The sequence below is a fragment of the Lemur catta genome, chromosome 6 (genome assembly GCF_020740605.2).
Source record: "Lemur catta isolate mLemCat1 chromosome 6, mLemCat1.pri, whole genome shotgun sequence".
NCBI lineage: Eukaryota > Metazoa > Chordata > Mammalia > Primates > Lemuridae > Lemur > Lemur catta.
The window spans coordinates 14,562,858-14,583,512 of NC_059133.1; the positions used below are offsets into that span (position 1 = coordinate 14,562,858).

A 20,655-nucleotide genomic window follows, 5' to 3' on the forward strand; every position below is an offset into this window, starting at 1 on the left:
TCTTTTTAAAAAATATACAATAAGTGTCACATGAATAGGAAGAATAATCTAAAGATGACTTGTTAGCAGCTTTGTAACACTCATAATTGGGATAAATGATGGGTTATGCTTCACGATAAAACAGTAAACTTTCAGCAGTTTCTACTAAAAGAGTAATGATATAAGAAATGAAGATTACAATGACAAGAGAAGGTAGTTTCTATAGTTAAAATGGGTTTTAATTCTGGTTGTTATGGATTCTACTTACTTATTAATTGTATGTTCATAGAGTGCAATGTTACAATCATTTTCTTCATTCACATCTAAATATTCAACCAGACTCTCATGTAAGAAATCTTCAAAATTCCTGGGAAAATATTGGTGAAAGAGACATCATTAAAAAACATTTTCTGCAGTACTCTACATAATAACAGAAGATATTGGCTTTCATTTAGGTCCAAAGCACCTTTCTCTTCCAGGGAGTATCAGTACACTAGGATACCTGAAACATGTTGTTCTTGGATCACAGAATAAATTGCTCAAATAAAAACAGTAAAGTATGACTGTTATCAATCTGGACCCTATTTCTAAAAAAGAAATAAATAAATAATAATCTGACTTTAAAAATTCCATATGATGAAAAAACCCACAGCATCTATAGCAAAATATTGCTGTAAGTCCTTTTCTTACTAGAAACACTTAACTGTGCACACTAATTTACACCAAGATTCTATAACCCTCATGATCTAAATTGATAAATATTTTACAATGTCCAAGCAAATTCACATGGAGAATACGTTTTTAACAGGCTGGTATATTTGGTGGGGAGGAATTAAGAAACTAAAATTAAAATATACTTTTCTTAAATCATGTATGCATGTATTAAGGAGATTGATAAATTTTACTTTTGGCCATTTACCTGTATCCTTGGGCCAGCTCTTCCATATGCTTATTTGTGACTGCTGGCTTCTGTTTCTTGACAATTATGTAGGGTCTAGAATGAAAAAACAAAAAACCCCCAACAAATTAATAGTAGTTCCAGGGAAGAATTACTTCAAGTTAGTTTACCATGGTGAAATGAGGGAAGATGGAGATACAATCAAACTTATTCCTCAACTCCTTGAGGACACCAGGTATTTTTTGCATGTGTGAGCAGGGTGTAGGGGCCTCTCTCTCATATATAATACACACACCCCACACATAAGCATGTGAGTATGTGTGCACACACACATGCACACCCACAGTACTTCCCCCAAGCATCTTAGGAAACATTTAGTTTTGAATGAAAAGGCAACACAAAAATGATACTCCATAAAGTCTGGAAACGAAACAAAACCTTTAATGTCATATTTTTAAAAATTGTAATGCATCATTCCAAAAGCATTTCCTGATTTCGCATTGGGAATATTTGGTATACTACCCATTGAATGAGCAGGCAAAGAAGCAGTTACCGAGGATAATCATAGCATTTTGTTCTGAGGGTCAGAGGAATATCCAGATGTTTAGAGTGGTTTGATTCAGGCTAAACATCACTGAGCTAGACTAGCAGGTTCCTTAAAGCTACATATGACCCAAATAGGTGGCTATAAGTATGGAGAAGATAAACTTGTCTTATTTTGTGATTTTTAGTGATATAACGGGTGTAAGGTAGAGAGAGCATTCTGGTAGATTAACCTGTAACTGTCAGTGGAGACTTGCTTCTGAGGGCTTCACCACCGCGAGGAAACACCGACACAAAGGATGGCATGCAGCACTGAAACGTCAAGGGCTGTTGCTATTTGGATAAGCAGCTCTTACAGGGAGAAGCAAGTAACCACCAGACACTTGTGAGCTCTACCCTAAAGTCCAAATAACTATTTGAGGACTAATGAGCACTTTTAAACAGTTAAGAAGAGGAGCTGCACAATTACAAAAGGGGAACACAAGTTGTTGAAAAATGAACTGGGTGAGCTTTTCATGGAAATCAACAGTACCTCGAAATTCTGGCTCCCTCTTGGTAGGGAAGCAGAGCAACCCTGCTGCCTCATTCAAGGGCTGCAGTGCAGTTCAGGTTAAGACTCAGAAGTGAGGACAAAAACAGGAGGAAGAGAGGGAGAGGATCGCATTTAGCTACCTCAGTTACCCTTACTTAATAAACTACTAATTCTTCCTGCCAGATCTGTTATGCTATTATAAAATTGCTTCTAAAAAAGAATTAGTTTTTTTTTAGAATACGCTATATTACACTGGATGTAACAAAAGAGAAAAATCCTAAAAAAGAATAACCTAGAAATTGTCATTGTTTTTCCTGCCCCTACCTGGGCCATGTTGTTATCAGCTATAAATAAGCACCTAACGTGCGCCTGGCACCTTACAAGGCACTTACAATACCTTATATCAATCAGTTCTCAGGACAATTCTAGTGAGGCATTAATATTCACATTTTACAGCCAAGGAAACCAAGGCTCAGAGACTTAAGTAATATACTCAGAGTCATACAAGTCAATAAGTGTGAAGTTAGGATTTGAACACAGGCATATCATCAGCTAACCATTCTTTGGTTGCAAAGAAGAGAAATCAATTCTGGCTAACTTAAGGAAAACTGAAATTTACTGGAGGCATTAAGAATTTAGTGAAAGGACAAGAATCAAAGAAAAAGGTGAAATGCTCAGTCTCAGAAAGATAAGGAACTACAGTAGTCTCAAGGATCCAGAAAACATGGGGTAATGGGCAGTCTCTCTGTCTGTCACCATCAGAATGAATCAATTCCAACCATTTCCCTGTCTTGATTTATTCTGCTCGGGATTCAAATTCTCTGATGAGAGTGTCTGACTGGCCTCTCTTGGGTCATATGCCCGGCCCTTGGGCGGGGAGGAGAGGGCATTAGACTGACCATCCCAAGAAGACTGCCAGTGGGGAGGGGCAGTCCCCAAAGGAAAATGAAGTAATGAAATCAGAGGGAGAAAAAGATGCTGGGCGGACACAACAATAACAGCCCACTCTGCCAGCCATGACAGACTTCCAACTACTGCTAGCTCATTGCCTTGTGCTTTAACACTACCTGAGGTCTACAGAGAATGACTTTATGTTCAAATCACTATAGAATCAAATAGCTGAATGCAGTAAAGCAAGGGAAGGCTTATGACACGGTAACGTCCTCAGTGATGTCCCTGCATATCCCCCTAAACCAGATATTATGTCACATTCATTTTTGAACCTCCAGCTCCTAGACAGTACCTGTGCAGAATAAGCCCTTAATAAATATTTTCTTAAAGAATAAAAGGGACTTACTTTTCTACTGGGTCTAATGTTATTTCATTTCTTCATGTCTCCATGTTTTTATTCTTGAGTTTCTCCTCTCACCCTACATTCAAGTAACACAATCCTACTCATCCTTTTAAAGCTCATTTGTAGCAAGAGAATACAGTGGGTAAAATCAGGATTGCTGGAGTCAAATTCTAAGGACCTTCGAGAAAAAAACAGACTCCACCACTTTCTAGCTTTGGGTTAAGTTACTTAGCCTCACTGAACCTCAGTTCCTGATTCGTTAAATGAAAAGAATAACCCAACCTCACAGGGCTGAATGAAGTTAAAGCCTTACACAAATATTACATCCATTAAAATAATAACTAGAGGCTAGCATTAATTACCAGCATAGTTGACTGTTATTAGTAATTATTTCTGTCTCTCTGAACAGACTGAGCTCTCTGAGGGCAGAGACTGTCTCCCACTAATCTTTGAATCCTCAGTATCTAGGATTCATACATATTCATGAGTGTTTGCTAACGGAATTAAATTTATTGTAACAGCGAAAGAGGTTAAAGCAGCTTCAAAAATAAAAACAAGTTTATTTCTCTCAAAAGTAAATGTAAAGAGATGCTTAGAAACCCCTTTTAGTAACATATACCTGCACAGCCTTCCTCCATCAGAAGAAATATAGACACATCGATCTGTAAGATTTGTTGAGATGGAAACAAATTCATTGATATATCCTGCTCTTCGCATCAGCCGAAATGTATTCACTAGCTTTTTATGGTCTCGAATGACACCCAGGATGTTACCTAAGCAAAAAGAAGAAAGAATAGATAAGACAGAAATAAAAAATCTAATCTGGTTTAAAACATCCACCCAATAAAAATAATAAGCAGCACCGAGTAGTCATTTCAAAATACTCTTATTAACTGCAGCCAGCCCAAAAGGCTGCAAGAAAGTAACACACTAGAGTGATTAGGGGCAGAACCTGGAGTCTAGGGCCAGTCCTACCATATGCTGTCTGAGTAATACTGGAAAAGCTGGTTTCATTTTCCTCACCTGTCAGCACAGTGCTGGGAGCACAAACTTGTGACCCAGACCACCTGGGTCTGAACGCTGGCTCTATCACTTCCACGGGGTGGTTGTGAAGATTAAACAAGCTGATTTATGCAAATCACTTAGAACTCTGCCTAGCACCTAGTAACTGCTGTTATTAAACTGCTCTTGTTATAATCATCATGTGTGAAATAAGGAAAATAAACTTTGTCTCCCGGGGTCACTGTGAGGATTCGGGGAGGTACTGGGTGAAAGTGCAGAACAAGAGCTCACTCAATGTTAGGAATTCACTGAATGAGGAAGTCAGTTAACAGCCCTGCTGAGGTTCTGACCCCTTCCTCATCAGCCCACACCGTAAAGGGTTAATGTCTCCCAGACTGGAAGGAAGCAGAGAGGAGAATAGACATATGAACTAAATGGTCAGGGATAAGCACACGCACACTGCTGAGACACAGGCACATAGACCACCAAATCAAAAGTAGAAAGGACAAGGACACATCTGTTGCCAAGACTCTGGAGGACTTTGAAGGAGGTGAGAACATGTGTGTGAAAGAAGCAACTGGAGTTTGAGCCAAAGAAAAGGAATTTTCTTGCCATAGGCTGTTGACACATCAGTTATCAAATGGCTAAACATAGTCAACTCACTATAAGGATTGATTTGATTATTTTTGCAGAGTGACTCAGATATTCAACCTGTACTTAAAGATACCATCTTGAACCTTATTCCACTGTGGATATGCTAGCAGCTGGAAAAGGGCAGAAAGCAGCTAGTCTCTACAGTGTTACCCTTAAGCTCTGACAGCTGTATCCTCTCAGAACCTTGGATAACCCACCAGCCAACAGAATCGCTGTTTCTGTTATCATTTTTTCTACCTTTAAATAAAAGTCAACCTGAGCCCAGAATTAAAGTATATTTGTGCTTTAAATAAAAGGATAATAATGGATTCTTTCCCTCTTCCCACAGATTAAGATCAACATGTCTCTGTAACATACTTACCATTAAGAAAAACGAGAAACACATTTGGGTAAGAAAGCTCTTCCCCACACAATAAATTCACATCTTCTACTCCTAGGTTACTGGCTAGTTTTACAATGGGTCCATCTTCCATATCAGTTGTGATGTGTGTCATAAGGGCCAAGTTTTTAACCAAACCACATGCCTAAAAAACAAAAGATGATCATTTCTAAGAATGAACATTAGTATCACAAAGGACAGTTTGTACCTGAAAATAGCTCACCACTTTGCTGGCAGAAATGCAAAGCAGTACACTTTGGCAATTCACATAAAAGCCTTTAAAATGTATATACCCTTTGTCCCAGAGGAATTTATTCTAAGGTAACAAGCAAGGATATAAAATAGATTTAGCCACAGAAATGCCTGGCTGGCACAGTACTATTTGTAATTGTAAATGTTGATGACATCATAAATGTTCCAAAAAAAAGAAACTGATTACATAAACAATTATTTCTAGACAATGGAACATCATCATCATTAATATGACATTTTATAAAATCAGTAAAGGAAAACATTAATAGATGCAGCTACATAAAAGTATAAAGTTTTTGGCCTGAAATGAGAGACTATAAAATAACTAGCCAGAACTCTAGAGTTTCTTGGTCATGAAAAGCAAAGAAAGACTGAAAAGCTGTTTTACATTAAAAGAGACAAGGAGATCTGACAACAAAAAACCATGTGTGATCCTGAATCAGAAAAAAGACATTAGTGGGACAACTGGCAAAATTTGAATAAGGTCTACAGATTACAGTACTGTTATCAATGTTAATTTCATGAGGTTGATAACTGTGCTATGGTTATATAAGATGTTCACATTTGGAAAATCCAGGTGAAGGACTGTAGGATCTTTGAACTATTTTTGCAACTTTTCTGTATGTCTAAAATTATTTCAAAATGAAAAGGAAATAAATCTTTCTAAACTTCTATACAACTAAAAAATCCTAAAACAAAAATATCAACAAGGACAGAATATAGCAAATAGAAAAAAAATATCTGAGATACATGTGACATGTAAAGGTTATATCTTCAATTGTTAAAAACCATCTACCATAATAATGCACAAAATAGCTACTTTATTGAAGTTAGCTGAAGCAACCTCTGGGGAATTTAGTGTTTCAAAGTTCAAGGTGTATATATTATGCAAATTTGACAAACTGCATAATTTAAGTGTGAATTTCCATATGGTTCAAGATAAATCAGAAGAGTAATTTTTAAAAATCACAACTCTACATAGACTCCTATTTTTCACCTCTTCCAAGTCATAACAAATTCCTACACTTTGGAACCTACATCTTTTACTTGTCATAACTTATTTATTCATTTAACATACATTCATGGAGTCTCTACTTTGACTAAGGCCCTATGCTAGGAGCTTGGGAAACAACGGTGAATCTTCCTTAATCTGGAAGTTCACAATTTAGAAAGAATAGAATCAAGTGAAATCAACAATGGTAACCAAAGGAGAAAGGACCATGACACAGCGAGTAAGTGAGTGCTATAGAAGTAAACCTATTTAAATTCCCTGGTTTAGTATTTAGGTATTGCTTGTTTTTCCTGTATAAGCGAATCAGAATCCACATTAGGTCTTGGACTATACACTACCAGTTGGCTGCAATTGAGTCTATGATGTCCTCTAAGCACAACTAAAGAAAATAAGGAGCTGGGCTCTATGAATACTACTTGGGTTATGGGTACACTTATAGCCAGGACTCAAGCATTACAAAAATGATCCATATAACCTAAAACATTTGTACCCCCTTAATAATTTGAAATAAAAAAAAAAAGAAAAGAAAATAAGGAGCTGCTCAAAACGAGCTCCTCCTGAGTTTCAAAAGTGATGAGCCTCTCCATTTTCCTTCACATTTTTATCCCCTTTTTGTATAGTTTAATTCTTAGGATAAACTAAAATAACCAAGAGAAATGTGGACTGTGTTTCTATTTAGGTAACACACTGAATTAAATGCTTCTTTAGGTCATGGTTTTGGAATGATACTCATGTAGTCTTGACAAGCATGTCAGTATCTCTCTGCTAGATAAATGGCCAACCAAAAAAAGAACATGGCCTGGGGGATAGGAACAGAAGCAGAACCCCCCACACCCATCCTAGTAGGTATTACTTCTGACACAGCCCAGAGACACCGTAGGTACCTTACCTCTCCTTCAGGAGTGTCCGAAGGACAAAGCATTCCCCACTGAGATGGCTGGAGAGAGCGAGGACCACTCACTTTTCTTGTCTTTTCAAATTGGGAAGATATTCTTGTCATCATGCCCAGGGCAGATATATATGACAAACGAGACAGCACTTGGGTTACACCTTGGCGGTCCATTTTAAATCTCTTTAGAGACCAATTTCCCTGTAGAAAGATGAAAGACATAAGACTAACCCTAACCCATTCACATGTTGCCTGATAGTGTGCAGTCACTCTGAGAAGTTCATCATAGGAACTGATTGCTTATAAAATTAGAACCATGATATACATTCATAACTCAAAATGTCACAATTAAAATTAAAATTTAGCCAGGTCCCTTACTGAGGTTTTCTAAAAATATAATGAATATTAGCTATGTCTAGCAACCATCCACAATGCTTTTTGCTGCATTAACCATATCACATCTGAGCAGTTGTCATCAGAGGAACTCAGTATATACTGAATAAGCCAGTACAACCAGAGATTTCCACTAGAAGTAATAAGCTAACTGATAAAACACTAGCAATTTCTATACACATTTAAGGTAAAACCAGTTTGAAGCTCAAAGAGATAATTTCATGCTGGAATGTGCTATTATTTGGATGTCTTCCAAAGTTAGTCTTAAGTAGAGGAAAATAAAGCAACAGAAAAATAACTCTCATAGCAGTTATTAGGGATAATGAATAAACTGTAGGCTTCTTAATGGAGCCTCAAGGAATCTAAAAATTGTATATATATATTCATATTAAGAAATATATATTCTCTGTAGCTATCATGTCACTATTAAAATATATTCATATGAAATAAATCTTGAACATTAAATTTATTTTATCTCCTATGCATTAAATATATATTATTTTAAATATATTATTTTATAGTTGTAGTAATTATATATACTAAATAGTATTCTCAAGGATAATTTAAAGGTTAAGGTTAGAAATTGTTAAATTTAAATTCATGGTAATGTGAAGGAACACCAGAAAATAGTTATGCTTTGAAAAAGCAAAGTAGAAAATAAAATGTCAAAAAAAAAGGGTTAATTAGATTTCTAATTCCAAACAGAAAAATTGCATATGCCATGGTTCTTCATTTCTCCTTTGAGAACCTGATGAAAGCTATGAACGGTCTCTTAAGAAAAATGCACACAGGACCATGAACACAAAAGTTTACATTCAATTTCAGGGGAGGACTCGTGGATCCTGGGTTAAAAACTCTCATAGTAGAAAAATTGCTAGGGTTGCAGAAGAAGATTAGGTGATCTGTTTGCATTAAAATATGTGACTTTGGGGGGAGCTCCTTCACAAATTAAAGTTTGATCATTATTACAGTGAAGAGCTATCACTTAAGAACCCTGAGGTTTTAATAACATGGGAAAGAGCTAAATTCTAGGAAGAAACTCTTATTATAGGGCAAAGAAACAGAGCAAACACATATATCCCACAAATTAACTTCTTATATTGCTTATTCAGTTAACTCCTTTTATCCTTGGAATGAGAATGCATCTAGTAAACTGACTTATGCCCAGAGAGTAAGAGTAAAATAAGGTAAATAAATATTCAGCACAGAGCTAAAGTAAGACAGCAGCTGTTGGCAGATAGGAAGTAGATGGGGAGTGAAGCCAAGATGTTCAGCAAGAGAATTTGTTCTAGTATTCTGCAGGACTATTACAAAAAGAAGAGAAACAGACAAGAGGTCTAAAACTACTTCGAGAAAAATTTATTTGGTGAAAACATTCTACTAATGGCAACACTTGCAGAATTTTAAAGGCTGATCTTTTTTCTGGCTGTCTACAGACAGGGGCACACCTGCAACAAAGCCTACAAATGATTTTTCTAATAAGCAGTCCTGTCAGGGAGGTAAAGCAGTGTCATTTAGGGGCAAAAGAACTACTCAAAGCAGCTATTATGACCTGAAAATCACGGGTCAGAAAGCAAGAAAAAGCAATTATAACAGAAGTGTGCTCAAGTACTCTTTGGAGGTTTCTCTTCAAATATTCAGGGATCTACCTTCAGACAAGTTTGGGCCACCAAACTTCAATGTGCCTAAATAGGCACAAAGGCCTGGTTCATCTCAAGTTTAGATGTAGCTGTCACTGCAGGAGCTGCTCATAGAGACCCACTATAAATTTCTAAAGTCAAGTTTCGAGGCATATCTGCACTAATTCTTTCATCGTTAAGGGATATCAACGTGTTAGACTATACTATGCTTTTGTTGGGGCAAAATCCTATCCATAAAACCAATTTTATGTCTGACATACAAAACATGAACCAGACTTCATCAGATAGACCTATAGTTGTTATGCTTTAAGAAAGGGAGCAAAAACCTATCTGATAACCTTTTATAAATAGCCTGGGGCCCTGAATACACAGCAGCTGCTGTGGACTGAATTCACCACTCATGTTAGGAACCACTAGCTGATAGGCCTTTAAAGAATAAAAACCTACTATGAAATGAAACATTTTGTATTGTTTTAGACAAAAGTTGTGAATTAATAAACCTGCTTAAAATATGTCATTTTTACTACAGAAAAAAAATGGGGAAAAGTATCTATTAAAACAATGGCTATCAACAGTTAAACTAAAAGATTTTTCCTCCATGTAAGAATATCTATTTTCTTATTGCTTCATATAACAAGAACTATCACCTGGCAGCAAAGTTATAGTAAAAAAATTCCTACTGGTGACATTTAAACTTTAGACTATTTTTCAAAGTAGAAAATTTGTAAACACTCTTTTAACTATATATATCTCACTTGGATTCTCAAAGTACTTTAAGTTTCCATTCCACTGAATAGACTTACAAATAAATTAAAAAACTCTAAAAGAAGGACTCAAGACTTACAGTAGAAATGGCATTCACCATGCCATTGGTAATCTGGTCTTGGCGCATGTGTTTCACAACATCAAATTGGGCTGCTCTTTGCTTAGGAATCACCTGGTCTGCAATCTTCTTCATTTCAGAATTAAATTTTTTGAACAAATCTTCAAAAAGAAGGGATAAAAGCTAAAAAAAAAAAAAAATAGATAAATAAAAGAAAAATATGTGGTGATCTTTCAAAAAGCATTACTAGGCTATTTTAATAAACTTTAGGTCTTGATTAAGGCTTTGGTAAAAAAAAAAACAATATAGAGCAACTTCTTAAAACTGAAAAAAATATACATTTTTAAAATTCAATTCAATAGATATGTACATAATTTTCTACGTACTTAACACTATACTAGGTATTGGAAATGAGAGCAAAGATGATGACATAATCCCTGCATTCAAAGACATTAAATTTAGACCAGTCATTTCCAGACTTTAAGATTTCAATGACCACTGATGTAATTTTTAATTTTACAAATACAGTTATATACTAAAACCAAAAAAGGTGAGGGGGAGAAGAATTACCATTAAAAAGTCTGATGACACCAAAGATGTCGTGTCATTCGAACTTTTCCTATATCATTGGTAAAAATGTAAATTGGTACAATCACTTAGAAAACAGTTTGCAAATATCTACCCATCCCATATGCCCCAACAGTTCCTTTCCTAGGTATATCCAATACTGCAGTGGTTCTCATGCTTTAGCATGTACAGTAATCACTCTGTGGGACTGTTAAAACACAAATTGCTGGCCCACCCCTCCAGTTTCCAATTTGGCAGATCTAGGGTAGAGCCCAAGAATTTGCATGTCTAACAAGTTCCCAGGAGATACCAGTGCTCCTGGTGGGAGGAGGGCATTTTGAGACTCAGTGTCCTACAGAAATTTGTGTTTAATTGCAGCAGGATACATATACCAGATATGTGCAGTGAAAGGACAGCCTTGCTAGTGAAACAACAGAAAAACTATCTAGTTTCTCAGTAAGGGCTAAGATCAATCATATGACCTTTCTTGCTAACAGGCACCCCGCAGAGTTCTGTTTTCACAACATTTGAAAAGAGCTGAGCAGACAGAAAGGAAATGTAAATCCTTCTCTTTTTTATGTTCACTGGACCTATTTTCTTTAAAGCCTTGAAGAGTTCCTGAGCTCCAGCAGGAGGGTGAGCTTCAGGCCTCAGTTCCTGCTCAAAACCATATCTAAGGGGCAAGATCGTTGACATCCCACAGCTGCTTCTGTTATCAGCCCTACACTAAGAAAAAAGAGAAGAAGCGGATGCAGCAGTATCCAGCTAATTGGGATACAGTTATAAATCATCTTCACCCCCTTTACAACCCCTAAATAAAAAGCCTGAGTAACTGGTCTTCTACGTCTAACACATTCTTCCTTTTTCACTTCCGTGTTGTCTCTTTTTCCATCTAGAAAAAGTAAAACAAACTTTTCCTTCTTTCTATCCTAATCTTTGTGTGAGAAATTTTTCTCTACTCACGCTGTGAGCTACTTGTAAGTTTACCACTCTTACAGGTACTAGCATTATTTTTAATGGCTATAAACTGGAAATCATAGAAATAATATTTAGTTAGACAAATTGTGGCATACTCATATAATGAAACACTATAAACCTGTAATCCCTAACCCCTGTCTGTGGCCTGTTAGGAACCGGGCCTTACAGCAGGAGGTGAGCGGCAGGTTAACCAGCAAAGCTTCATCTGTATTGACAGCTGCTCCCCATCACTCGCATCACTGCCTGAGCTCCACCTCCTGTCAGATCAGCAGTGGTATTAGATTCTGCATTATGGTGAGTTGTATAATCATTTCATTATATATTACAATGTAATAATAAGAGAAATAAATTATATAATAAATGTAATTTGCTTGAATCATCCCCAAACTACTCACCACCACCCACCCGCCCCAGTCCATGGAAAAATTGTCTCCCATGAAACTGGTCCCTAGTGCCAAAAAGGTTGGGTACCACTGCTATAAAGCAATGAACATGAACAAAAAATAACTAACCACAAAATCATGGCTGGATCTTAAGAATATATATGGTATGATTCCATCTATATAAGGTTGAAAAACCAGCACAACTACGCTATACTGTTTAGGAAGGCACAATTAGGTGGTAAAATTTTTTAAAAAGCCAGGATGCAAATTCCACAAAAGAAGAAATCAGCGAAAATTTTAAGGACTTCGCAAAGCCAAAATGTGCTACCATGAAAGTTTAGAATTCTTCAGAACTCTCGTGACAAGAGGAGTCTACACTCACTTGAGTTCTTTTCTGTGGAGTGCTCTTCTTGAAAGGATGGAGTGAGGCAGAAGACCTGAGAAAGACTCCTCTGTTGGAACAAAGGCAACAAAACCGCATCTACTTTCCTGGATTTTCTTGCTTATGAAGCAAAATCTTTAAGTCACTGGGGAAGTGTCAGGAAACCCTCCTGCCTAGTGAAGTCTCAGGAGGCAAAAGTAACTTGCACTCAGACAGGTAGAGACAAAAGCTGTCTGTCCCTGAAGGTGGAAGAGGAAATCCTCCCAGTTCTCCCAACAAACCTTATACCTAGTAACAAGCAACAGTAGTCTACCACTGGAAGAGGGCCAGCAAAGAAAAGGTACAATGACAGAGGGAAGAGGAGGGACAAGCAAAAACCATCTTTCCCTGGGGGAAGAGCAGGAGACCTGTGTGGGCCAAGCACCCTGCACTGATACACAGCAGGGGCCAGATACCACAGGGAAGGGGCAGAAATGGAAAGTGTTCCTTTATAGAATTGGGAAAAAGGAGAGAATGCCCATTCCCACCACCCCTATTCAACATTGTATTGGAGGTACTATTCAGTTAAAGAGGGCAAGAAAAAGAAGTAACAGATAAATATTGGAAAGGAAGCAATAAAACTGTCATTATTGAAAAGATAACATGTTCGTCCACATAGAAAATCCCAAAGAATCTAACAAAAAGCAACTGTATTTGAAACATTTCTGGGAGAAATTAAAGAAAATCTCAGTATGAGAGATGCATCATTTTCATAGATTGGAAGGCTACGTATTATTTAGATGCCAATTCTCCCCAAATTGACCGACCTATAAATTTAAATGCAATCTCAATCAAAAGCTAGCAGGCTTTTATTTATTTTTGTAAAAATATAAAACCTAATTCTAAAATTTAAGTAAAAATGTCAAAATTGCTACGTTTATAATGATAGACAGGAAAAAGACCTTCAGTATTCACCTCTGGAGGAAACTAGAGTACTAAATCATTATTCTGTAGACTGGTTTTATAAAAAAGCATCTAGCAAGCATTTATCCTGCCTTTCTGATATAAATTATGTTTCAGGGTAACCAAAGAGATAATGATGAAAAGTATTCTTTATAAAAAATTCTAGCTAATAAATGTATTAAAATGAAAATATTAGAATGAAATAATGAATAAAGGAAATGATCATCATCAGATGCTAAATAAAACTACCAGGAGAAAAGCTCTTCACAATGGATGAATCGGGGCCCCAAACACCTAAAGCCATTAAGGTCATGCAATTTCTGTCTTACCCACAGGAACAGTCTGGAGTCCCGAGCCACCCTGATGCAACAACACTGGAAAGGTCAGGTCCTGCTTGAGCTTAACCTTCCAGTCCTCCCTACCATCCTCTAGCAGAACTCCACCAACAGACCTTTGTCAATAACACATCAAACAGAAGAATCAAATAACCAAGTTCTGACTGCTTTCCTGACCCACAAAATTGTGAGTATGTGTAATAAAATGGTGGCTATATTAAGCCACCATTTTGGGATAAAAGAGCAACAGATAACCAGAATACCAATATCAAGTTCACAAAAAGGTAAAACTAAATAGATGGCTTACTACAAATAAAGAGCTGGTAAACTTCTTCGATAATAAAATATAATGGATATTACAAATACTAAATTCCCCTACAAAATTAACTATATTATTTTTTTTCCCTTTGTAAGCAACTTTTTTCTTTACAAAGGAAGGAAAAAAAGCTCAATATATTTGTGATCTAAGTTAACGAACAACACATTAAAGTAATATGGAGGAAGGCATTATATTTATACTAATTACTTCCTTAAAGAGGGATTCTGAGATTCAGGGAAAAATGTTTAAGTGAAAGATTTTTCCGAATTCCATATTGACTATATTCCTGAACGTTTACAACTGACAGGTAGTTTTTTGACTCATAATGAAGAAGATATTCAAATCAAATGAGTCTTCACCTCCAGCTAGTACTGAAGAAAGAATTTCCTAAAATGGGATTTGATTTTATGCTTTTCTCCCTTAAGTTAAACGTGTCCTTCTACTTTTCTACTAAAATCAACTTCTTTGCAGATATGAAAACCTGGATCTTGTACTTGAATTTACCATGTCAGAAGTGTTCTAAAAAGAAAACTTCCTCCTCTGAGAGCTTAATTCTTTCTTATAGTCAGACCCAGCAATTTCACTCATGGAAAGAAAGAATATGGGAATGGAAGCAGGTGCAGAGGGGTGAGAGGGGATGAAGAAACCCATTTCAGCAACTTCCTGCGGCAACTGGCAAAAAGAACTTGAATAAGCACCCTGAACAGAATCAAATGCCCTTAACCTAAACCACAAAAGCTCAGCTCTATTTTAATTAGTCTCTTATACTTAGACACTTTTGTCTCAAATTATGACAAAATTTTTTTGGATCTCAGTTGAATTTATTGTAGCCCCCTGATTCAAACACAGGGAAATGTCCTTGGCACTAAACAGTTTAAAGGGCACAGTCAACAGAAATACTGCCTCATGAATATATTTCTCCACCCCTAAATTTTCAGTTTAAGAGAAATAATGTCCAGCTCATAGAGCAGTGAGAAGCCACAAGTCCACGCCACACAATAAACCACAATATTTAGGTCAAGAGTAAAATGACTAAAAGGGATGGAATGCTGGTGATAATATTCAATACCTTCATTGGTAGCATGAGGCCTTTCAGCCTGTTTAAGACAGGAGCACTAAAGAGGAGATCATATTTAAGGAAAAATATGACAGCTCATCAATTGATTTTCAATGAAAATGCTAAAAAAATTAATAAAGTAGTTAAGCTCCTGAAATACAGCTTCACCAATTAGCTTAATGTCAGAGAATTCTAATTAGGCGTCTTGAGATTGCTATTTAGTGTTTAAGCCTTCAGAGTGCCAAATTCTCCTTTTCACACAAACTGGTTGCAAAATTAAAGACATTAGGCTGCCTTAATTACATTATCAGAACAGCTGGGATTAGGCAATCTCTGAAGTCAAGACGGCATTCTTTTGTCACAGGGTGGAAATCCCTGGCTTTCCAGGGTGCCGGATTTTGGTGCCATTCCATATCTCACCCATACAAAGCAAGCTGCATTAGAAACAAAAAATTTGCAGACAAAGAATAGAGAAATGCTCAGCAAATAATGAACACATTACCGAAAAAGAAAAGGTAGGTGAAAAGATTAAGCCTGAAATCGGTAGGTTTTGCTAACACCTCTACTGGCGGCTGGCCTGCCAACCCTCTGGTGGCAGTAAGACTGAGGAAAAGCTCTGTGAACTTGCTTGGCCAGCGGAGACAACTCTGTTATCTAAAGCTGAAGCACATTTATACTCCCTCATCCCATGGGGTGTGAAATTAGCTGCTATTGTTTTTACACATTTTTGCCAACACAATGCCTTTTATGTCTTTACATTGTTTATAAAGCTATGTTTTCTTGCACATGGGAACCCTCTTTTTAATTCTAATTTTTTAAGCAACAGGATTGGCTCTCCTCCCCCCCCCCCACTCCATTCCTTATTCCTCTAAACAACCAATGTTTTTATAATGGACTCATTTGACAGCATGATTTTTCCCAATTAAAAAACAGTAAAGATTGGGATTGAGGGTGGTAGGGACGCCCATAATTCCTTGCACAGTGGTCAATCTGAAGGTGGCCATCAGATTATCTACTAGGCATCAGCCATTAACCAAACAGAGCTTCCCCCAGTAGTCCAGATACTTTTCCCCCAAAACCCACAACTGCTATAATTTCTTAAATGCAGTTTTAAAATTTTAGGTGTGGCAATATCTGCTGTTATCACCCCAGTGCCATCATCTCTCATCTGGAATACTGCGACAGACTCCTAGCCAGGCCTCTCTTGGCACGTTGTCTCCAAATCAGATCTTTCTAAACTAAAATTCAAATTATGTCACTCTCCGAATAAAACTCTTCCATGGTTTTCCACTGCAAGTAGAACTAAATCCAAATCTCCTTTCATGGCCTACAAGGCCACAGACAATCCAGCCTCTGCCTAGGTCTTCCATGTCCTCTTTCATCACCTACACACCTCACTCACTCCAGCCACATTGACTCTCGGTCAGTTCCTCCATTCCCCTGACTTATTCCTGCCTTGGGAGATGTACACCTGCTGTGTTTCTTGCTGGAATGCAGTTCTCCAGGTTGCTAGGGATTGGCTTTTTTTTTTTAAAACAATTGTAACCAACACTTTAATCCCAAAGATTCTCATAAAACATACTACACATGACAGCATGAAAAAAAAAATCTTGCACAGTAACTCAAAGTTCAGCTCTACAATGTACCCTTAAACTGGCAGGACATTGGTATTTTAATATTTCAAATTTCCAAATAAAAAATGTTACAAACAGCTGTGTATTCATATATAGCAATCACATAAGGAACTTAACTTAGGACCTAAAGCAAAGGTAAACTTTCTTGGAATTTATCAGATTCTATACCAACTGGGTAACCTCTGCCCAGGGTGAAAACTAGCTGGATTTTTCAAAGACCTCTAATTTAGTATAACGGTACAGCTTTTATTTTTACCTGCTGGCTTGTTTCACAGCAGCTTTTAAAGGCTGCTTGTTCAACTATAGCTGCATACTATATGCCATATACGGAAAAACAATCTTAGCTCAATTTTTGTCAGTTTTGTTTCTATATTTAAAAAAAAAAATCACACTTTAGCTGGGCAGGATTTATAGGTTTATTATCAGTCTATTCAAAACTAAAATTGGAAGCAAATTCAATTTTGCTTAAGGGAACATTATAAAGTAACAATTTTTGGTATTATATGCCTCATATGATCCATGTCAACCATAGAGAAATGTATCTTTTATGCTACTGTTTCAAGAGACAAACAAATTTGAACAGCTAAAACATCTTGAAAATGCACCAAGCTTATAAAGTCTCAAACAAAACTTGAATTTTCTGTACATACTCCTGTCAAATGAAGTTATTTCCTGTACACCACTTCTCTTGCAAACTGGCCTTCTATTTCCTTTCATTGGACCTAGATTGGCTTCAAGACCCAGGGAAGGATCGGGAGGGCTTATTATTTCTCTCAAGAGACAATGATCTCTCTCTTCTATCTCTAGAAAGGGACCTGCTCTGGCTGCAAGAGAAGATTCTCCTTGGAGAGGTGGAGGACTCCTCCTACAATAATCATCTTGAGGGTGATGACCCCAAGAGGGAGGTGGGCCACAATTTCAACTTTTTTCACCATTTGACAGTTCCACTTTTGCATAGCAGCCACATAGTGTTCTTCCGTCTAGCTCTTGTACAGCATTGGCTGAATCTGGGGGATCTTCAAATTCAATAAAAGCAAAGCTGGGAGGGTTTCTGGCAACCCACACATTTCAGAGTGGTCCATAATAGCCAAAAGCCTATTCCAATCCAGCCTGTTGCCATTGTTTCCAAGATTACCTGCATAGACCTTAGAGTCCAATAGACAGGAACCATGATGCATTTCAAAATCTAGGGTTAAAGCATGGAAGCTCAAGTCCTCGTGCTCCAATGGATCTGCCTGTTCCCCTCTGGCCAGATTCCAGATGCTCTTTCTTACCTGGCGCCCATGAAATGGCAGCTGGGATTGGCTTTTCCTCATTCAAGTCTCAGCTAATATGTGCGAGGGCTTGGTTTAAAATGCATCATTTTTTCAAAGAGATCTTCCCTGACCACCCTGACTAAAGTAATACCCTTCCCCCACTAACACCCCAACATTCTAACATTAGCTTATTTTTGGTTTTCTTTAAACACTTATAATCATCTAAAATTACTGTGTTTATGTACTGTATGTTTGTCCATTATTTGTCTCCCCTACCAAAATGCAAACTCTTGAGAGCAGGTACCTCATTACTCTTGTTCGCCATTAGATCTCTGGTGCTCAGTACAGGGCTGGCACTTCATGTGAGAATACAGAGATGAATATAAATGGTTCCTGCCCTCAGTGAGCTTATAGTCTAAAGAAGGAAAGAAGCATGCAGGTAAAGAATTATATAGTAATTTAGCATGCAAATAAAGGCTTGAATAAAGTGTTATTAGTATAAGACAGAGCAACTAACCATGCCAGGGGGTCACAGATGGTTTCAAAGAGGACAACTCAAATGATGATAAATAAGTAGGAGCTCCTCATTAAAATAAGAGTGAAAGGGCCACGAGGGAGGGGCAACTTAGGCAGAAGGCATAACTCAAAGGTGGAGTGATGAAAGAGCGTTAGGGTGTGTTTGGGAAGATGTAAGTAGCTCACCTTGGCAAGAAATGAGGCTGGAAAGATGTGCAGGGGCAAGATCATCAAGGACCCTGCAAGCTCTGGAAGGAGTCTAAATGTCCTTCTACACAGCAAACTATGTTTATTAATTCCACAGAGGAGTTTCAGGGGAAGGGGAGGGAAGCAGAGAAATAAGCTCTTGTACCTGGCTTCAACCAGAAAGGCTCAACTTCTACCTGTTGTAATATTTGGATTCCAATTAAGAGTTCAGGATTTAAAAAACCTTGAAACCTACATCTGAAGCTCAGGCCTGCTGAGGAGTGCTCCTAGGAAATGGCGTTGGGAATGCTCTGCACCAGCTGAACAGGCAGGCACATGGGCAGATCCTCCAGAGCAGACAGATGCAAGGGGCATCTAAGAATCAGGAAACGCACATGGAGGATTCAAATGTACCGGTGCTGTGTTCATTCTTAAATCAAGCGAGAATATACAAGTATTTGCTTTATGAGACTTATATACATGATATGCATAGTCTTGTATGCATGAAATTTTTCGTAACTAAAAAGCACATACATGTCAATTTCTGTAGCAACAGACACATTTAACTGATTAAATCCCCTCTTAAGTAAAACAGGGCTTGGCAGTAATGGTCAAACAACATTCTCAGACATTGCTTTGAAAATCTGTTTCAAACTAATGAGGATGAATTGTTCCTGTTCCTTTACATTTCTCCTGAAGTTGCAAAACCTGACTCCAAACTTGCCCCTGACAAAGGTTCCCAAAGAAGCCCTACAGAACTTAGCATAAATTCACACATAGGCCTGAAGAGTCTATAGGCTAAAAATTTCCAATGTTGAACTTTAAAATACCAGTTAATAAAAATATTAGCATATACATAGTGTCTCTGGAAGGATAGAGGAGAGGATGGAAAAAATGACGGTTTCTGGGAAGGGAAACTGAGGAACTGAGTCAGATGGGAAGGGGAGGTCAGAGAGGGGACAAACTCACTTTCCACTGTAAACTTTGTTTAAAATTCTTTTTACTATGCTGGCCGGGCGCGGTGGCTCACGCCTGTAATCCTAGCACTCTGGGAGGCTGAGGCGGGTGGATCGCTCGAGGTCAGGAGTTCGAGACCAGTCTGAGCGAGACCCCATCTCTACTAAAAATAGAAATAAAAAAATTATCTGGACAACTAAAAATATATATAGAAAAAATTAGCTGGGCATGGTGGCGCATGCCTGTAGCCCCAGCTACTCGGGAGGCTGAGGCAGTAGGATCGCTTAAGCCCAGGAGTTTGAGGTTGCTGTGAGCTAGGCTGATGCCACGGCACTCACTCTAGCCCAGGCAACAAAGTGAGACTCTGTCTCAAAAAGAAAAAAAAAAAAAATTCTTTTTACTATGCTAAGATATTATTTTTTAAAAACAATTTGAGAATTATCTTTTTATTTTAATATATCTACTATTTTATAATGTTTATTATTTTTACTAACATTATTTTTAAAAAATCATAGCATTACATTTTTGTAAAAATTAAAGATATTTGCTTAAATAGGTAAAACAACCTTGAGAATAACAAAACGAGCATCTTGGGATTTGCAAAATCTCAGTCTAGGCAGGGTGGTATCATTCATAGGTATATATCTCCTAGGAGAATTTCAGGGGACTTGGGAAGTAGTACTGCCAATTGGGAGCATGCTAGTGCCCTATACAACCACATCTGTAAGTTATAATAGCCTTAATTATTAAGGAAACTTGACACCCTCTTCTCATCAATCATACCAGCATCCTTCCATGACAATCACACAGACTGGTTTCATAAGCAGGATTATCACCAACAACATAGACCCTA

The 20,655-nt window shown here is 37.5% G+C and overlaps 1 protein-coding gene and 1 pseudogene across 3 annotated transcripts in view; both read right to left on the bottom strand.

Moving 5' to 3' along the window:
• The window catches only part of POLR3B (RNA polymerase III subunit B), a 116,553-nt gene that overhangs the window by 52,427 nt on the left and 43,471 nt on the right, over window positions 1–20,655 (bottom strand). For 2 of the 3 annotated variants that reach the window (XM_045553042.1, XM_045553043.1), the window contains 6 exons: window positions 10,312–10,473; window positions 7,435–7,635; window positions 5,264–5,426; window positions 3,866–4,019; window positions 899–973; window positions 248–346 (listed from right to left, as the gene is read on the bottom strand). In XM_045553042.1, coding sequence (XP_045408998.1) covers window positions 248–346; window positions 899–973; window positions 3,866–4,019; window positions 5,264–5,426; window positions 7,435–7,635; window positions 10,312–10,473 — 854 coding nt within the window. The remainder of the gene's footprint in view (window positions 1–247; window positions 347–898; window positions 974–3,865; window positions 4,020–5,263; window positions 5,427–7,434; window positions 7,636–10,311; window positions 10,474–20,655) is intronic. The other variant, XM_045553044.1, reaches the window with a different exon arrangement.
• LOC123639344 lies at window positions 17,434–18,109 on the bottom strand (annotated as a pseudogene).